The sequence below is a fragment of the Balaenoptera acutorostrata genome, chromosome 9 (assembly GCF_949987535.1).
Source record: "Balaenoptera acutorostrata chromosome 9, mBalAcu1.1, whole genome shotgun sequence".
Taxonomy (NCBI): domain Eukaryota; kingdom Metazoa; phylum Chordata; class Mammalia; order Artiodactyla; family Balaenopteridae; genus Balaenoptera; species Balaenoptera acutorostrata.
Window position 1 is genome coordinate 6,610,887 of NC_080072.1, and position 19,507 is coordinate 6,630,393.

Genomic DNA, 19,507 nt, shown 5'->3' on the forward strand with positions numbered 1-19,507 from the left:
CTAAGGTTCTGGATCCATTAAGGCAGGCACTGTATCAAGCCCACAGTTCCAAGCACTAGCCTACTATTTCTGGGTAAGTTCAACAAATGATTCCAAATGGAGATGCTCCTAGAGAGGACTGGACTTATCTACGCAGCGGACAGCACGAAACCTGAAGTAATCACCTGGAGAAGGGAGGGAGGGCGCCCGAGGGGTTCTGCTCCCCGAGGAAGCATCTGTTCCGAAGTCTACAACAAGGTTTCTCAACCTTTCTTCTATCCTAAGATAACCCGAAGAATATAACACGCTCCTATCAGGAACGCTGGTTCTCTGCCACAGTGATGCTTAATTAGCTGGTGGTGGAGGTGGAGGCACCGAGGGGTGTATCACAGCCTTGAGGGCATGGCCCTGGGCAGATGTTAAAAAGCCCCCAGGAAGTCTGAATACACCACTCCTATCCTACCCCCAGATTGAAAATCTCTGCTAAAACATTCCCCGGACCCTGGAGGCTCACCCTTGTGATGGCAGACGTTGAGGTTAGTTTCCTCCGGGTCTTCTTTACTTTCCGAAGATCCTCATCTTCATAGAACAGGTCCTAAGTGGGTAGGGGGATGGACTGAGGTTGGGAAACCCTAGGAGGGTCTGTAACTGCTTCTCGGCCGCTTTATTGAGGGGCTGTGGAAAGTTACCTGCCCGTGCAGTGGATCATCACTGCCTTCCTGTTCTGATGAGAAACTCTCCTCCTCTTCCTCAGAATAGTTGTCAATGTCAGGAGAACGGTCTGGAAACAGACACCTTGATAAGATGACCTCGCAAGGGGAAGATCTGGTCTAAGAGGCTTTGGCTGGCTGGAATCATGCTCTCCTCAAGTGGAACCGCAGCTGGGGTGGAGGAGAGGGCCCCGACCCCCTTTCATTTCCAGGGAGCTCTAAGCTCCTCTTTCCTAGGAACGTGTTAGGCTTTCCTGGGATGGAGATCAGGTGATGGGGAGGGCTTCCCAACACCGCACACGTCTTACCGGACAGCTTGGACTTGATTCCTTCATGGTCAATGGGCTGGCTGGACAGGGAGTAGATCTTTATTTCTGCCACAGGCACGGAGACATCCTTCACGTTGCTGTGCAGGCCGAGTACCAGGGCGCCTTCGTTCGGGTGCTGCATCACCTACGAGCACGGGCGGCCACGGACACACCTCACTACTGACAGTGCCGCAGAGCAGCCCGTTTTCACAAAGCCCAACGGACAGGCGAGCCACTGGGAATGGCGTTCTGCTAACACATTTTCTTTTTCACTATCTTCCAGATTCACGCCTACTGTTCTCCTATTGCCTGTCTCACTTTACCTTTTTTTTTTCTTCCCTCTTTGGCCGTGCCACGCGGCTTGTGAGATCTTAGTTCCCCCACCAGGGACTGAACCAGGGCCCACGCAGTGAAAGCGCGGAGTCCCAACCACTGGACCGCCAGGGAAGTCCCCAGTCTCACTTTAAAACTACCTCCAGAAGTGTCAGCCACGGGTCGGGCCACGTGCTTAGAGATAAAAATCAAGGCCTGAGATTGAAAATGACTGCTAATCTCTAGGACTGCATTTTAGTTTAAGTCTTTCACAGAGAAACTAGCTCTCCAGGCTGCGTGAGGCCCGCCTGCAGACCATGGCCACCTGTGCCGGGCCACCTGTGCCTGGCGATAAGGGCTTGACACAGCTGGCAAAACGTGCCACCCACATACTTCACTCCCCCCAGGCCCTCGTTCTGATACAAAACATGAAGAGGACAGGAAGATGGGCTGGGACTATCTCACCTTTTACTATGGCCACAAAATTTTTCTTACTTAATGTTCTAAAACACAGAAATAGGTTTTAAAATTGATTTGTGGCCCCTTTCCTCTTCCCCTTGGTCAGGGCTGAGAAGATTCACCAGGCATACAGGGAAGCCGCACAAGTGAGCAAACATACTGAGAAGGGAATTAGAAACATGAAAAGGAGAAAGGCTAGAGGAACCCCAAAGGTGCTGACTGGAATTGACTGGAATGTGAGCTCATGATCAGATAGATACAGATGTGGAAGCAGATATGATGTGTATGTATATACACGTGCATATGCATATGTATACATGTATTTCCTAGCTCCGTCTGCTGAGAGGGAGGAGAAGCAATGATACCCCAGCTGGGAAAACGAGCACCTCTAGCACCCAGATCTTGGTTTCTAAATACCATTCTCCACTAAAAGGAACCGGGGCTCTTTGGAGGATCAGTTCATTCTGAGGCTGGCTCAGGGAAAGTACATGATGAGCCTGTAATATTTTGTACCAGAAAGTGAAGAAGCATGTAAAGAACGATGAGGCACATAAAAAAGGATACAGGAATCAGCTTGAAGGGGCTCTACTGGCCAAATGCGAGACAATTTGAGCATCAAAATAAATAATGATAGTAGCAGACTAAACCCCACTGAATTAAACAGGAATCTACAGATCCATAACTGATACAAAGAAATGAATCAATCAGTAAATGGGGAAGAAGGGAAAGCTGTATCTTACAGCAGACGGCCAACTAATAAATAGAGAAGGAACGGTGGGATTGGAAATTCACTGTCTGGCAAACATCAAAGTAATGACTGATTCCGGCAAGAATCATTAATAGAGGCTAAAACTACTTGGTGAAGATATGAGGAGAAAAGAGACTGTTATATAGTCTCAAAACATCTCCTCCCTATAAAATGTTTTTTTTCCATTGGTAAGAACAAACTATGTATTAATTAACTTTATACTGGAAATCCTGGCACACACCATCTTAAATTAACCAAGTGATAAGAGTTAGCCTCACCAGTAACGGAACAAATCAACACAGAGTGCTGCCTGCACTACTGCTGCAGTAATTCTGCCAAAAACGCAGAAGCTGAATGTAATCTTCAGAACACATCAGACAAACCTGAACTGAGGCACATTCAATAAAGAGCCTGTACTCTTAAAAAATGTCAAGGGCATGAAAGACAAGGAAAATCCGAGGGACTGCAGGTCGAGGGAGACTAATGAGACGAGAGCTAAGTGCAGCCCGTAATCCCAGATGAAACCCTGGGCCTGCAAAGGACATCCCTGAGTTGCTTGGCATGACCTGGGTGGGGACTGCGGGTTAGATGGCAACCCTGTGTCGGTGCTAATGTCCTGATCTTCATGGTAGACACAGTACGTATTAACCATGTGTGATGGGGTGTTAACACTGCACTGAAGAATCTGGGTGAAGGGTAGACGGGGATTCTTTATACTATTCTTACAACTTTTCTCTAAGTTTGACATTTTTTTAAAAGTTAAAGAAAAAACTTTTCATGAGGGAGAAAGCTCTCGATAAAAAGAAGTGCATCCTGAATTTCCAATAAAAGAATTAATTTGTAACACAGAATAAAACCCAAACAGCAGGCTGGGAAAATCACTGGCTGGGCTGGTGTCTCTCGTAGGCTCCGAAAGGCTGACTGTCCAGAGGCCGCCCTCTCTCACCTCTGCCATGTTGATGAGCCCCACAGCCAGGGTCTTATAGCCCAGGATGGTCCGGTTCTTGTAACGCTTTCTCCTCTGCAACATGATCTGCAGCTTGTTGGCATCTCGCTTCAGGAAATGAGGGTACTGCCGAGCACAAAACAGAGCCGAGCACAGTTAATCAGCAACTGGGTCCTCGGTGGGTCTTGGTGCTGCGAGAGGACGTGCCACCTTCCTGTGCTTCACTGGCTCCCAGCTGCACGAGGGGGTGACAGGGGTGAGGGGAGCGCCTGGCTTCCACTCCGCAGCGGGGTGGTCCACACACGCTCAGAAAACAGCCTCCTTCCTTGCCAGATAATCAGGTGTCCGTGCAATGCAACCTGGGGTATTGGCGTTATGCGGAGAGACAGACATACTAGGACGGATAAGGAGGAGAAGGGAAGGGATGGAGGTTGCAGTATGGGGGCAAAACAAGACTGAAGCATCCGCCTCTGCTGGGGGGCATGGCGTGGATTACTAAGGAGAGGTGACGGGGCCGAGTGTGGAGGGGTGGTGGGGTTAATAGCTCTGTCTGAGGAAAAGGGGAAGAAGAATGAGAGGCAAAGCATTACATACAGGATGGATAAACAGCAAGGTCCCACTGTAGAGCACAGGGAACTATATTCAATAGCCTGTGATAAACCATGATGGAAAAGAATATGAATGTATACACACACACATATATATATATGTATAACTGAATCACTTTGCTGTACTGCAGAAATTAACACATTTTATTTTATTTTTTAGTGCTTTTCATTTATTTATTTATTTATTTACTTCACATCTTTATTGGAGTATAAATGCTTTACAACGTTGTGTTAGTTCCTGCTGTACAACATAGTGAATCAGCTATATGTATACATATATCCCCATATCCCCTCCCTCTTGAGCCTCTCCCCCACCCTCCCTATCCCATCCCTCTAGGTCGTCACAAAGCATTGAGATGATCTCCTTGCGCAATGCAGCAGCTTAACACAACATTTTAAATCAACTATACTGCAATTAAAAAAAAAGACAAAACAAAGAACGATTCGTGGTGTACTTTTCAGCAGCCCATCTGGGTCTCGGCGCCCTTGCTGTGGCTGTCTGAGTGATTGCTCTGGTCCTCCAGGCCAGCCACAGAAGCTCTAGGTGACTTCAAATCATTGGGCTACGGCTGTTCTCGGATAAAACAGTCTCCAGATTAGAGGACTGTTCGGGATTAGGCTGGACATGGCATATTAATGACCTAAGACTGAGCAGGTTCTCACCTGGAGGGAGAAGGTTAACTGGAGCTCTGTTTCCACCAATCCACTGGCTGGAAGGATGATCTCGTTGGAGCGAAGAATCCTTTTTGAACCCTGAAACCAAGAAAAAATAGGTCAAGCCTGTATCACCAAAAATCAGACCAAAAGAAATACTGTTTGCAAACAACATCTAAACTCTACAGAGATTGTTACCAGCTCAAGTATTCCAGCAGTCTTTTTGTTGTACTTGATCAAAATCAAGCCACTACCATAGATATGATTTTACATGTACTATGCTGTCCGTCTGCAAAGGGTTTTCACATGGAAATGATTTGTTATTGCACCTGAGTTCTCCTCTCCCGCCGCTCCTGAGGGAGAGGCAGTGGTGTCGCACCCCAAGGCGCGGCAGTTCTCCCCATGGCACCTCAGCCGCCCTCCTCCCGTCTAACTGACACTTCGGCCACGCTGTCCTGTCTCTGGGCATTTCCACATGCTGCTTTCTCTTCTTGGATAGTCTTTCATGCTTCTGTACACAGCTAACCAACTCACCTTCCCAGTCGCAGCTTCGATATAATTTTTTTCCAGGAACTCTTCCTTTCAGTGCGGCTCCCCCTGGCCCCGCTCCCCCCGCCGTGCCCCCCGGCACCCCCGCTCCGCCAAACCTAATGCTGGGTTAAACACCATAGTGGTTTTAGCTCTTAAAAATAAAGCTGGGCTAAACTGTTCCTCAATGTAAAAAGAGATCAGCAGGAGAGCTTGAGGAACGCCAGTATATTTATAAAAATTACTTAAAAAAAAACTGAGTTTAATTTAACACAGTGAAGTGCCCCGATCTCCAGTATACAGATCGATGAGTTGGTAAATGTATATACCCGTGTAACCCGCATCTCTATCAAGATGTAGAGCATTTTTATTACTCTGGAAAAATCCCTTGTGATGCCTCCCAGTCAGTCCTGCACTCCTGTCTCAGAGGAAAGCACTGTTCCGAGGTCTTTCACCATAGGTCAGTTTTTCCTGTTCTAAAATTCCATATAAATGGAATCATACAGTGTGTACTATTCTGGTCGGGCTTCTTTTGCCCAACATTTATAATGTGTCTGAGGTTCATACAGGCTGTTGCATGTATCGAAAGCTTGTTCCTTTTTACTGCTGAGCAGAATTCTGTCCCATGAATGTACCACATGTGGTTTCCGTTCTCCTGTCGCTGAACATTTCACATTTGGGGTGTTTCTAGTTTGGGGCCATTATGGCTAAAGCTGCCATTCTTGTACAAGTCATCCACACAAGTGGATGTGTTTTCTTTTTCTTGGGCCGACACCTAGGAGAGGAATGGCTGGGTCTTAGGGTAGACACATACGTAGCTTCACGAGAAACCGCCAGACTGATTTCCAAAGTGTTAGTACCACTTTCCACCTGCAGCTGCGTCCAGCGTGGTCTGTCCTGAACACGTGGATTCTACTGGCCACGTAGAGAGAGGTTCATCACTGTGGCTGCAATTTGCATCTCCCTGAGGACTCAGCCCGTGCAGCGCCTTCTCAGCTGTTTATTGGTCAGTTGTAAATCTCCATTTATGACGTGCCTGATCAAACTTCTTTGTGTTGTTTATCTTGTTATTCGGGTGTAAGTTTTTTATTTATACAAGAAATTGTCAGACATATGCACCGTAAATATTTTCTTGCCTATTCATTTTTTCTTTTCTTTCTTTTTTTTTTTTAAAGGTTTTGCTTTTTTTTTTTAAATTTATTTATTTATGGCTGTGTTGGGTCTTCGTTTCTGTGTGAGGTCTTTCTCTAGTTGCGGCAAGCGGGATCCACTCTTCATCGCAGTGCGCGGGCCTCTCACTATCGCGGCCTCTCTTATTGCGGAGCACAGGCTCCAGACGCGCAGGCTCGGTAATTATGGCTCACGGGCCCAGTTGCTCCGGCATGTGGGATCTTCCCAGACCAGGGCTCGAACGTGTGTCTCCTGCATTGGCAGGCAGACTCTCAACCACTGTGCCACCAAGGAAGCCCTCATTTTCTTAATAGTATCTTTTGAGGAAGTATTTAATTTTGATCTGGTCAACTTTATTATTATTTTTTTTCTTTTATGGTTAATGCATTCTGGGCCCTAGCTAAGAAATCTTTGCCTACTCCAAGGTAATGAAGTTATTCTGCTGTATTAGAGTAGATATTCCACTCTGTTTTCCTTTAGAAATGAAAAAAATTTAGTTTTAACTTTTAGGTTTCTTATCCATTTCTAATTTTTGCTTTTATAAAATACAGATTTTGTATAATGGAGGAAGGAAAATCTCCTAAATGTAGTATTTCACAATGCTTTTATAATTAGAATAGCATTATATTATGACAATTAAAAATAATAAAGGAAGCCCTGCCTCATGTGTTAGATAATGCTTTTTGTAACCTCTATTATGAACAAGAGTCTTGGCAAAGTTTTCACCTGAATTTATATAGGCTCTTAGGATTCAAGAAGTCTCTGGACAATGAATCTCAGAAATGCTGAGAATCCAAAATGTGGTTTGTGGTTTATATATAGCAGTGGTTTTCAACCAGGGGTAGGAGACATTTGGCAAAGTTTAGAGACATTTTTGACTGTTACAGCTGGGGTATGTGCGTGCGTGCATGCGTGGTATTTCTAGAGCGTAGAGGCCGGGGCTGCTGCCGACCGGCCTACGAGGCACACAGCACAGCCCCACAACACTGCTGAGAAACCCTGCACAGCTGAAACCTGCTCCCCCCTGAAGACACTGCTTCCTGGGCTGACTGCTGGGCTTGGGGGTGGGGCAGGGTCTTCCTTGTTCCTCATCAGCAGCTCCAGAACATTCTCCCTTCCACCTCCCCCAAACTCCCCCTTTGAGTGGATGCCCCTAGTCTAGCCTCTCTTCCTGGCTGTGGCTCTTGTCTGTACCTGCCAGCATCCCTGCTCATTTCTTGACTTTAGCTCCTCCCGCACTGCTCCTTCCCCAGCACTACTCCCGCCGTAACTCTTCATATTTCTTTTTTTTTTTTTAACGATAGTATAACTTACTGATGAAAGCATCCTTGTCTAAATTTATTTATTTATTTATTTTTGGGCTGCATTGGGTCTTCGTTGCTGCGCGTGGGCTTTCTCTAGTTGTGGTGAGCGGGGGTTACTCTTCGTTGCGGTGCGCAGGCTTCTCATTGCAGTGGCTTCTCTTGTTGCAGAGCACGGGCTCTAGGCACGCGGGCTTCAGTAGCTGTGGTACATGGGCTCAGTAGTTGTGGCTTGCGGGCTTAGTTGCTCCGTGGCATGTGGGATCTTCCCGGACCAGGGTTCAAACCCGTGTCCCCTGCATTGGCAGGTGGATTCTTAACCACTGCGCCACCAGGGAAGTCCCTCTTCGTGATTTCGACACGTGTGCTTTCCAATGTCCTGGCCCCTAAACCCCGTGGTTTCCCTCTCTCAGTGGCCTTGTCCTCACCCTTGTCTGAGCCCCTCACCCACATGGTCACACTCTGGGCCTTATGGTTACCGATAATGACAACCAAAGCCTCATCTCAGTGTCATGCACCCCACTCTCTGATCTCCACTTCCCAACTTTCCAGCTCATTCTCGCTTGTTTGAGAATGAGCAATAATCCCTTGAACCCACCAGGCCTACGATCCACTGATTCCCACCCCCACCCCCCGCCATGTTTCACTCCTCCTCATGCCCGCTGTCCCCCCTTTCCTCCTCACTCGGTTTAAATGCCCCTGTCAGTCTGGACGAGTGGTCCCTGCACACGCCCTAGCGCCTCTGCCCGCTACTGTCCTCTGCACTCACTTGGTCCATTACAACCCTGTACAAATCCAGCTGCCCCAGCTGAACATGCCTGGAGAGAATCATACAATCTGCTAACTGTTCTGACTTTGACTTCATGACCCCAAACGTGATGTGGGCCTGCAGAGCTGCCCAGCGATCACTGCATTTTCCCCAGTCCGGGCACCTGCCCCTTCACTCCACGAGATGACCTCCCATTCTTCTTCACACCCCAACGCCTCCTCACCCCTTCCCTCACTCTAAGCGAATAACCTTGATTCCTACCTTGCCGAGAAAGTGGAAGCGACAGGAAAAGAACGCCCACCACACTTAGCTCCTTGCCCAGTCTGTATGGCTGCAGCTTCCTCCCCTCCGGTTACACACGGACGGGCTCCCGGCCCCCACCCGACGTCAGCCGCTCCATCCCTCCACCCCTGCTCACCGACTCAGGGAGGCTCTTCTAACCATTCTCTCCTCTCCTATACAATCAACTTCCCTCTCTCTTCTGGATCATTTCCATTAGCAAACAGGCTAATGTTTTTTCTCTCATTAAAAAAAATACCCCCTCTCGTCTCCCTACGTGCCCTGCTGGCTACCACCCCACATCTCACCTCCCCTTTATAGCAAACTCTTCAAGAGCTGTCTACTTTTGCTCTTGAAGACTTCTCTCATTGTCTCGTAACTCCGCCACCACTGCCATTGGCAGGGTCTCCGATAACCTCCATGAGGAGGACTCCTCTTCGTTCCCCTCCAGCAACTCTCCCTTCATGTGGCCTCCTGGCCCCTCACTCTCCTGGATTTCCTCTCACCCTCAGCTACTCTTTCCTGGTCTCCGTGTCAGGTCCTTCCTCTCCTCCCTGACATAGTCTTGGGGAGCCTGTGGCCTCACTCCTTAGACCTGTTCTCTTCTCTGTAACGGCTCCCTCCACCCCTGGGCAGCTCATCCACCTTATGGTCTCAGATACGCTGACGATTCCCCAAACTGTTTCTCGCCCCCAGACCTCTCTCCTGAACTCTAAACTCACATATTCAACTGTCTATTCAATATCTCCCCTCGCATGTTTAACAGCCGTCTCAAACACCATGTGATAGGCTGAATTTTGGATCTTTCCCCCAAAACCTGCCTTCCCCACAGTCTTCCCCATCTCACTTAATGGCGTTTCCACCCTTCCAGTCCCTGAGGCCAAAGCTCTGGTGCCGCCCTCACCTCCTGCCAGAATCAGTGTCAGAGCCTATTAGCTGGTCTTCTTGATCCCTCTTTCCCACCTACAGTCTATCTTCCATACGACAGCCAGAATGACCCCATCACTTCCCTGTTCAAAACCCTCCAATTCACCCAGAATGCAAGCCAGAGGCCTTGCCATTACTGCGCACACCCTTCCCCCTACCTCTCTGACCTCATCTCCTCCTCCTCTCACTCCCCTCCAGCCTCACTGCCGCCCCACCCCCTCTCCGCCCTGCCAGACATAAACCTGCCAGCAGGTTCCTGCCTCAGGGCCTTGCCTTGGCTTCTCCCTCCCGATATTTGCACGGCTTCCTCCCTTATCTCCTTCAGAGTCTTTGCATGAAAGTCATCTTCTCAATGAGGCCACCCCTGACCACCACATACGATTTGTAACTTCCTCCACCCCAGGGCATGGCATGCTCCATCCTCTTCACCGTATTTTATTTATTTGACATGCCCCGCCACCGCCCCCCCCCATCTCCCCGCCTCCGGGACATATCACCTTCCAACAGCAGCAGCCCTCACTATTTGAACTCTCACTATCCAAATATATGCTATAAATACCTGTAAACATTTCTATCCCAAACGCATTATGTGAATTGCAAACTTGTGAACGTGAACTTGCGCGTGCGGGTAACAGGATGCAGCTGCGGTGCAGCCATAGGATCACGGCCAGCTCAGGCGCTCTCGAAGCATGGCACAGTACCGTTCTCATCTTTACCAACCTCCTCCAAAGATTTAGCCCTTCGTGGGTCCCAGTATTTGCTTCTTCCAGGTGCCAGGCACTACCAACTTGAGTCCAATTTCAAAATTATCTTTCTTTAAAAAAATTAATTGATTAACTAATTTATGTTTATTGTCTCTTTCCTTCCACTACAATGATTAATCTTAAACTTTTCAGTCTCAGGATCTTTTTACACTCTTAAAAATTATTGAGGACCCCAAATAGCTTTTGTTTATGTACATGTATCTTTCAATATTTACCACACTAGGAATTAAAACTGAGATATTAAAAATATGTATTAATTCATTTAAAAATAACTGTAATGAACCTATTATGTGTTTACATAAAAATAGTTTTATGAAAAATATCTTTTCCAAAGCAAAAACAACCTATTAAGAAGAGGGCATAGTTTTTTTATGTATATAACAACTTTATTAGAATATAATTCAAATACTACACCATCTGCCCATTTAAAGTGTGCAATTCAATGGCTTTTAGTATATTCAGAGTTGTGCAACCATGAACACAATCAATTTTACAACATTTTCACCACCCCAAAAAGGAACCCCATACTCATAGCTGTCTGTCACCCTGCCAACCTTCCCATCCCTCTACCCCAGGCAGCCACTAATTTAACTTTCTGACTCTATGGATTTGTCTATACTGGACATTTCATAAAATGGAATCATATAATATGTGGTCTTTTGTGACTGGCTTCTTTCATTTAGTACGTTTTCAAGGTTCATCAATATTGTAGCATGAATGTACTTTATTCTTTCTTTAAAAAAATTAATTAATTAATTAATTAATTAGGTTGCGTTGGGTCTTAGCTGCAGCATGTGAGCTCCTTAGTTGTGGCAGGCAGGCTTCTTAGTTGCGGCTCACGGCCTCCTTAGTTGTGGCATGAGAACTCTTAGTTGCTGTATGCATGTGGGATCTAGTTCCTGGACCAGGGATCGAACCCAGGCCCCCTGCACTGGGAGCGAGGAGTCTTTTTTTTTTTTTTTTAAGAGGAATTTTCCCATTCACTTTTTTTTTTTAATTATTTTTATTTATTTATTTATTTATTTATTTATTTATTTATTTATTTATTTATGGCTGTGCTGGGTCTTCGTTTCTGTGCGAGGGCCTTCTCCAGTTGCGGCAAGTGGGGGCCACTCTTCATCGTGATGTGCGGGCCTCTCACTATCACGGCCTCTCTTGTTGCGGAGCACAGGCTCCAGACGCGCAGGCTCAGTAATCGTGGCTCACGGGCCCAGCTGCTCTGCGGCATGTGGGATCTTCCCAGACCAGGGCTCGAACCCGTGTCCCTTGCATTGGCAGGCAGACTCTCAACCACTGCGCCACCAGGGAAGCCCGGGAGCGAGGTGTCTTAACCACAGCGCCACCAGGGAAGTCCCTGTACTTTATTCTTTTTTCTTGCCAAGTAATACTCCATTGTATGGATATATCACATTTTATTTATTCATTCATCAATTAATGGACTTGGGTTGTTTCCACTTTTCAGCCATTATGCTGCCATGAACATTTGTGAGCAAAGTTTTGTGTGGACATGTTTTCATCTCACTTGGGTAATATTTAGGACTGGAACTGCTAGGTCATATGGTAATTCTGTGTTTAACCTTCTGAGGAACTGCCAGACTGTTTTCCACAGTGGCTGCACCACCGTACACACCTAACAGCTGTGTATGAGGCAGATGGTATACTTTTACACTTCTGTGAATCTCTGACATCTGGCTTAATAAAAGACAATGAGGTTCTCATACCCGTTTCTGTAACCAATCTGTTACAAAATATTGTTTTGGTTGAATATATTAAAAAAATCCAGACTCAGAGAGATACGAAGTTAGAAAAAGGAAGAACATTTTAACAGCCTTTTCAAATAATGGTGGACTATTTTTCTTTGATAGTATACCAAAACTCTACAAGTGGTAGTCTCTTAAGGTTAGTCGCAAAGTAGAGTCTGAAACCATATCAATAAGGTTTTATAGTCTGTTATATATTAAAATCCAGTCACTTAACAGAAAAAGGATATCACTGGAAAAACTGGGAAATTTGAATAAAGTCTGTAATTTAGTTAATAGTGTTGTTCCAATAATAATTTCTTAGTTTTAATAAATACCATGGTTAAGAAAGATGTTAACACTGGGAGAGCTGCGTGAGGGGTATATGGGAACTCTATGTACTACTTCTGCACCTCTTCTGTAAATTTAAAATTATTTCTAAACAAAAAGTAAAAAATAAAATCCAATCCATTGACCTGTTTTGTTCTTTGAATGGATCTTTACCCAGCACAATTTTGTGACCTCATGAATTGGTCATTTGGAAAATACTGGTTCACTGAGTTACGCAAATCTTTCAAATGTTACTCATTACACAATATAAAAAATCACGACAGTTACTATCACTACAGACCTTTTTAGGAAAGTCTTTAAGAACTGGGAAGCTGGGACTTCCCTGGCGGCGCAGTGGTTAAGAATCCGCCTGCCAGTGCAGGGGACACGGGTTCGAGCCCTGGTCCGGGAAGATCCCACATGCTGCGGAGCAACTAAGCCCGTGCGCCACAACTACTGAGCCTGTGCTCTAGAGCCCATGAGCCACAACTTCTGAGCCTGCGCTCTAGAGCCTGTGAACCACAGCTCCTGAGCCCACGTGCCACAACTACTGAAGCTCACGTGCCTAAAGCCTGTGCTCTGCAACAAGAGAAGCCACCGCAATGAGAAGCCCGCACACTGCAACGAACAGTAGCCCCTGCTCGCTGCAACTAGAGAAAGCCCACACAGCAACGAAGACCCAACGCCGCCATAAATAAATAAATAAATAAATAAATAAATAAATAACTAAATAAAAAGAACTCGGAAGCTTTTAAGCTTACAGTGACAAAGACAAGTTTTCCAAAATTCTGATTTTCACTTGAAAGCTCAAATGTCATTTATTATTGGCCAAAAATATTCTCAGGTGTTTCCCTCAAAGTGGGAAACTGTTCATTTTCTGAATGGGCTTACTCTGTTTATTTTCAAGAAAGTATCTTCCAAATACCTAAGTCTGAATAACCAGTTTGTCTGTAAGCCCCTCTTTCAAGTACAAATGGTGTTCCATGAAAAAGCAGCTACTTCAGTGCACAGCTCAGCTGTATGAGGACTTGTCCTCGAGGCAACGGTAGCCTCCTCTGTGAAGCAGGAGCCCTGTATGTGCATTTCCGTTTCATCACACAGACTATTAAAAAGACACGTATTCCAAGGCTGAGACAAAATAAATTAACAGTTTTTACTGCTTATCCAAGGACATTCTTAAGCAAAACTGGCTTTTCCCCTCTTCCTTCTAGTTTGCGATGGTAGGCAATACAATGACTACTGACATTCTGGTGCAGCTGCCCTGATTTGCACTAAGGGCCAGCCAGCCATTTTACCAGCCATTGCTCTTGTAACTTCAATGCAAATGTCAACGTGGTGGAAAGGGCAAGTAAAGCCACAGTATTATCATGAAAACAGTTTGGATCTTACGTATCCCCTGAGAGGGTCTTAGGGAGCCCAGGCTCTGCAGACCTCATTTTGAGAACTGCTGCTCTATCAGCACGTAAAGGGCCTTAAAGGCAGGGGTTTGGGTGTGTTTTGTTCGCTGCTGAATCCCCTGTGCCTAGAACAACACTTGGCCTATAACAGGTGCTCAATAAATATTTATTAGATAAATGTGTAAATGAATAAATAAGTGACTGGATAAAGGAATGTGATAACATCTGTAATTACTTTCAGCTGCTTGGAAGTCAAGCAATAAAAAATTTAGGATATTTGTAGCTTTTGGGTATAATTTAAAATTTTACAGAATGTTAAATATTTAATCAGGAAATAAAAGACATTATTTCTTTTGGCAAAGGCATTTAACCGCAGGGATGCAAAAGCAGCAAGGAACTTTCAAAACTGTACCAACAGTGTTTGCACTGGAAAGCAACTGCTTTTAGCTATGCAAATAACTCCTGAAAACTGGAACCCTGCCCGTGACCTAGAAACAGGTGTGAAATCGGGAAAGGAGGAAAAGACACCCCAAGTTTCCACTCGCCCATCATGGTCCCACACTTGTTTTTTCAACCTACAGTGTCTGGAAACGTTTCACAGAATCGAGAGGAATTATGCACAAAGATGAACAGGGAGTCTGAATATAAGGGACACACAGGAAATCATAAGGAGTAATTAAAGTGTTTCAACTTTTGAGAACTAAATTAACATAATGTATTTATCTCAGAAAGAGAACTGAGGACCTCAGCGTATGGTTCACAGACTGCGAAAATGCTACAGACGTGGGTTGTTGTGAAGCCAAGAAACTGCTGCACAACAAACAGGTCAGCCAGTAATCAAATGTTCTGGTTAGTAGTGAGTTTCCTTACAGCTCACTATTTTTCCATGAAATAGAACTCAGTAAATACACCATTCTTAAGCTGAAGGATTCCATCGTTTAACGGTTCCAGAGGCACTTCAGACACTCAGTAAGCTTTAGGGATCGTCATTAAAAGGGACTGATCAGTTAAGGAAGCCCTGGTGTCGGAGTTTAATGTCTACATATGTTACTGGCTCTCTGGTTTCTAGTCCCACTTCTGCCACCTGGTATCACCTGGCAACAGGTAAATTCCTTGACCTTTCTGGAGTTCAGTTTCTCCTGAAACTGAAATTCTGGAATGCTTAGAATATGAATGTTTGTGAAATACTTTGGGTCCCTTGGAGATACTGAGGTAATTTCAAGGAATTAAATGTGGGGATGACTCAGAAGACAAAATACCCCAGTAAATTTTAAACTGTCAAGTCTGAAATAATAACCTACAAGTTTCTTCCACCCTATAGAAAACTGCCAAAGCTGCTTCCCCAACCCATACATCTCCTTATACCCAGAAATCCCAGGAATAAGACCGAAATCTACACAAGCCACCCTAGTAACTTCTGAATTTCCTGATCTTCATGCTCATCCTGTTAGACAGGCAGGGCAGGAAGAGCCACTTTTATCCTTCAGACAAAGAAACTAAGGCTTAAAGCGACTGAGTGCTTTAACTAAGATGCAGAAGTGGGAGCCAGTAGGTCGCATGAGCTCAATCGTCTTCCCACTATTGCACCTGCTTTGCTGAGTGAAGGACGGGAGAGCTAGTCCCCTACCAGCATCTCTGAAGCCCCGACAGTGGGCACAAGGTTATCTAGCTTCCTTGGGTCCTGAACAAACAATCCTGTTAACTCACCTGCAGCTTCACAGCGATGACCACTGAGTTAAGGTCTTTGTCCATTTCTTTTAGCATGACAAGTTTCTTCAGGGTCAAGCTGAACAGCCTAGAAAAATTCAGAGAAAGAAGATCGAGTCAAATGTAAGGAACTTATGAGAAAAGTGACAGACAATCTGTTGAGGAAATGCTGCTTTACCTAAAGGAAGAGTGTTAGAATGCTGTTTACTGTGTCCACCATCAGTAAAACAGCATCCCTCTTATTTAACTTTTGTACTTGGTAAGTGTCAAAAAGGTACATTATTCCATGAATGTCTGTGGATGCCCCTTTATCGCCAGCCAAAACCAAGATGCCTTTTCACTCCTAATATGTGGGAGCAGTTTCTGGGAGCGGGGAGTAGCCCAGGGAGGGGCATCAGTGTTTATTTTGCTTGCCCAGTTCCACTTCCACCTTACGTCTAATCACACCTGAAACATTTACAGACGTAAATCTGTAGCAACAAAGAGAAAATCCACACAAACAAAACAGAAACCATTTGGCAGGAAATGCTTTAAATGACCACAAATTCGATTTCAGCCAAACTTAGCTTCAAACATGCAGAAAATCTTCAGTGCCACAATGAGGAAATTCCCCTTGATTAAAAGCAATGGGACTGTCCCTCACTCTGGAGTCTTGGCACCTCTAACGTGACTCGACCGTGGCTTCCCAAGGCAGGGCTACCCTGGGCTTCCAGGAGGAGCTGGGAGGGAAACTGCAGATGCTGCCTTTCTGCTTCTGGTTTGAGTGGTTCAAGTCCTTAAAACATCCTTTTCCCTGGTGAGGTTCTGGAGGATGGAAAGCTGTAGGTGGGATGCTGCCGACCCGAGTCAGGTCCTGAGACCCCGACTCGGTCTGGTGCTCATTTCCCCCGTTTCCCATCGGTCTCACCTCTGGGCCTCCTCCTTACTCTCTAAGCTCCAGTCGCCCTGAATTCTTTTCTGCTCCTCGCGTGCCCACTCTCTCACCTCTGGGCCTTCTTCCAAAGGGCAGGGCCCAGTACAGCTGCTCAGCAAATATTTGTTAATGAAGTTTAACACTTTCTTAAAACGGCCTCTAGCTAAAACCAGGTGAACAAGAATACATGTTGAAGAAATTCATGTAATTCATGAAAAAAGGGGGACAAATCCAGATCAACAGAACTGAATTCTAATTTTGAATTCACCCTCACCCCAAACACTTGCTAAGATCTGCTAACATGAAGCAAATAAAACTCTTTCTTTCCTTTTGCTTTAAGTCACAATCAAAATCAACTAAAAGAAAGCCTATCGGGCTTCCCTGGTGGCGCAGTGGTTGAGAATCTGCCTGCTAATGCAGGGAACACGGGTTCGAGCCCTGGTCTGGGAAGATCCCACATGCCACGGAGCAGCTGGGCCCGTGAGCCACAATTGCTGAGCCTGCGCGTCTGGAGCCTGTGCCCCGCGACGGGAGGGGCCGCGATAGAGAAAGGTCCGCGCACCGCGATGAAGAGCGGTCCCCGCACCGCGATGAAGAGTGGCCCCCGCTTGCCGCAACTGGAGAAAGCCCTCGCACGAACCGAAGACCCAACACAGCCAAAAATAGATAAATAAATAAATAAATAAATAAATAAATTAAAAAAAAAAAAAAAAAAAAAAAAAGAAAGCCTATCAAGTCTTTTCATATATATTATTTCATCCAGACCTCAAAAACATGACTCTGTGTGAGTGTGTGTGTGTGTGTGTGTGTAGGCGGCGGGGTGGGGTGGGGCAGGGGTCACTGCTCTACCCATATAACAGAAGAGGAAACAGATTCTTTTTTTTTTTTTTTTTCAGATTCTTTTTTAAAAAATTTTATTTATTTTTGGCTGCGTTGGGTCTTTGTTGCTGCACATGGACTTTTCTCTTGTTGCGGTGAGCGGGGGCTACTCTTTGTTGCGGTGCGCGGGCTTCTCATTGCGGTGGCTTCTCTTGTTGCAGAGCACCGGCTCTAGGCCCACGGGCTTCAGTAGTTGCCGCACATGGGCTCAGTAGCTGTGGCTCGCGGGCTCTAGAGCGCAGGCTCAGTAGTTGTGGCGCACGGGCCTAGTTGCTCCGTGGCATGTAAGATCTTCCTGGACCAGGGATCGAACCCGTGTCCCCTGCACTGGCAGGTGGATTCTTAACCACTGCACCACCAGGGAAGTCCCAGGAAACACATTCTAAACCGAGTAGTGACTCAGCTAAATTCCCACAGCTAGTAAGTGACAGAGCTGGATTCTAACTCCAATCTCCTTGTGGTAGGCAAATAATATCTCCTAATCCTCAGAACCTGTAAACTTTTTACATGGCAAAAGAGACTCCACAGATGTGATTAAATTAAGGTGGGGAGATGATCCTGGATTATCTGGATGGGTCCACTACAATCACAAGTCTTTATAAGAAGGAGGTAGGAGGGCCCAAGTCAGAGAATGAGATGTGACCACAGAAGCAGAAGTCAGAGTGACGTGTGGCTGGCTCTGAAGATGGAAGAACCCCAGAGTCAGGGGCCAAGGAATACAGGCAGCCTCTAGAAGCTGGAAAAGGCAAGAAAACTGATGCTCCCTGGAGCCTCCAGAAGAAACGCAGCCTTGACACCACCTTTATTTTGGCCCAGTGAAACCCATTTTGGACTTCTGATCTCCAGAACTGTGAAAATAAATGTGTGTTTTGTTTTAAGCCACGAAGTCCGTGGTCATTTGTTACAGCAGCTGTAGGAGCTAATACGCGTCTCCTCTTAAGACCTGAGGCCTCCACTACACAGCTGCCTCCTCAGCCAATGACTGGAGCTCCCGCACCTGTGCTCCTAAAACACGCTCAGCTTTGTTAAACTGGAGTCACCACGGTTGATGCTCGCCGCCCCCTCTCCCCGGCCATCAACAGCTACCCACAGCATCACTTGTCTCTCCTTTCCCTTCAGAGTAGAAACGTGCTGGCCCAAAAGGAACTGTGGTTCTGCCAACACCCAAGGGATTATTACATTTCACATAGTTGACTACTAAGAAATGTCACTAACTACACTGTTCAGCTGATTTTCAAGCCTTGTTGGAAAGGAAAGGGAAGGAACACGACTGGGGTGAGCAAATGGAAAAGACTGGATATGCCCAATTTCGTTCCTCATCTAAGGCTGCTGATTATAAATGCTTCTGATAAGTTAGGTTTTTGTTTGTTTCCAAAGCACCCACAGACGGATGCGCCGGTGCTGAATAAACTCACTGCAGGAAAAAAAGAGTCACAGGAATAAACTGGGAACATGCGTGTTTCTTCCCCTCTGCTTGTGATCCTTCACCCTCTCACACATTCCACACGTTGAGAGAGCATCTCCTGTACGCCAGGCACTGGGTTAGTGGGTGTTTAGAGGACATGGTCCATAGCCTCATGGAGATTACACAGTCTGGCGGGGAAGACAAGCAACGACTTACGTGACACTCCTTGGCCTCAGCTCTTCTATGTCCCATGAGGCTCTGGACCATCTTTCCTCTTACATAACATATAAAATATTGTAATAGGTAATACGGTGGAATTTTGTTAGGAAGGAAAAACACATCATATACCAATAAATATTTGGTGAATAAATAAACAAACCTTTATGCCACAGCACCTTATGTCAAGAAGAAAGCCAGGGGCTTCCCTGGTGGCGCAGTGGTTAAGAATCTGCCTGACAATGCAGGGGACACGGGTTCCAGCCCTGGTCTGGGAAGATCCCACATGCCGGGGAGCAACTAAGCCCGTGAGCCACAACTACTGAGCCTGCGCGTCTGGAGCCTGTGCTCCGCAATGCGAGAGGCCGCGACAGTGAGAGGCCCGCGCACCGCGATGAAGGGTGGCCCCCGCTCGCCACAGCTGGAGAGGGCCCTTGCACAGAAACGAAGACCCAACAC

At 46.2% G+C, this 19,507-nt stretch overlaps 1 protein-coding gene across 2 annotated transcripts in view; it reads right to left on the bottom strand.

Annotated features, from left to right (window-relative positions):
• Positions 1-19,507, bottom strand: part of PACS1 (phosphofurin acidic cluster sorting protein 1) — a 158,209-nt gene that overhangs the window by 22,793 nt on the left and 115,909 nt on the right. For both annotated transcript variants that reach the window (XM_057552954.1, XM_007170983.2), the window contains exons 2-7: positions 15,636-15,723; positions 4,734-4,823; positions 3,463-3,588; positions 998-1,142; positions 669-760; positions 494-574 (exon numbers count right to left, since the gene is read on the bottom strand). In XM_057552954.1, the coding sequence (XP_057408937.1) occupies positions 494-574; positions 669-760; positions 998-1,142; positions 3,463-3,588; positions 4,734-4,823; positions 15,636-15,723 (622 nt within the window). The remainder of the gene's footprint in view (positions 1-493; positions 575-668; positions 761-997; positions 1,143-3,462; positions 3,589-4,733; positions 4,824-15,635; positions 15,724-19,507) is intronic.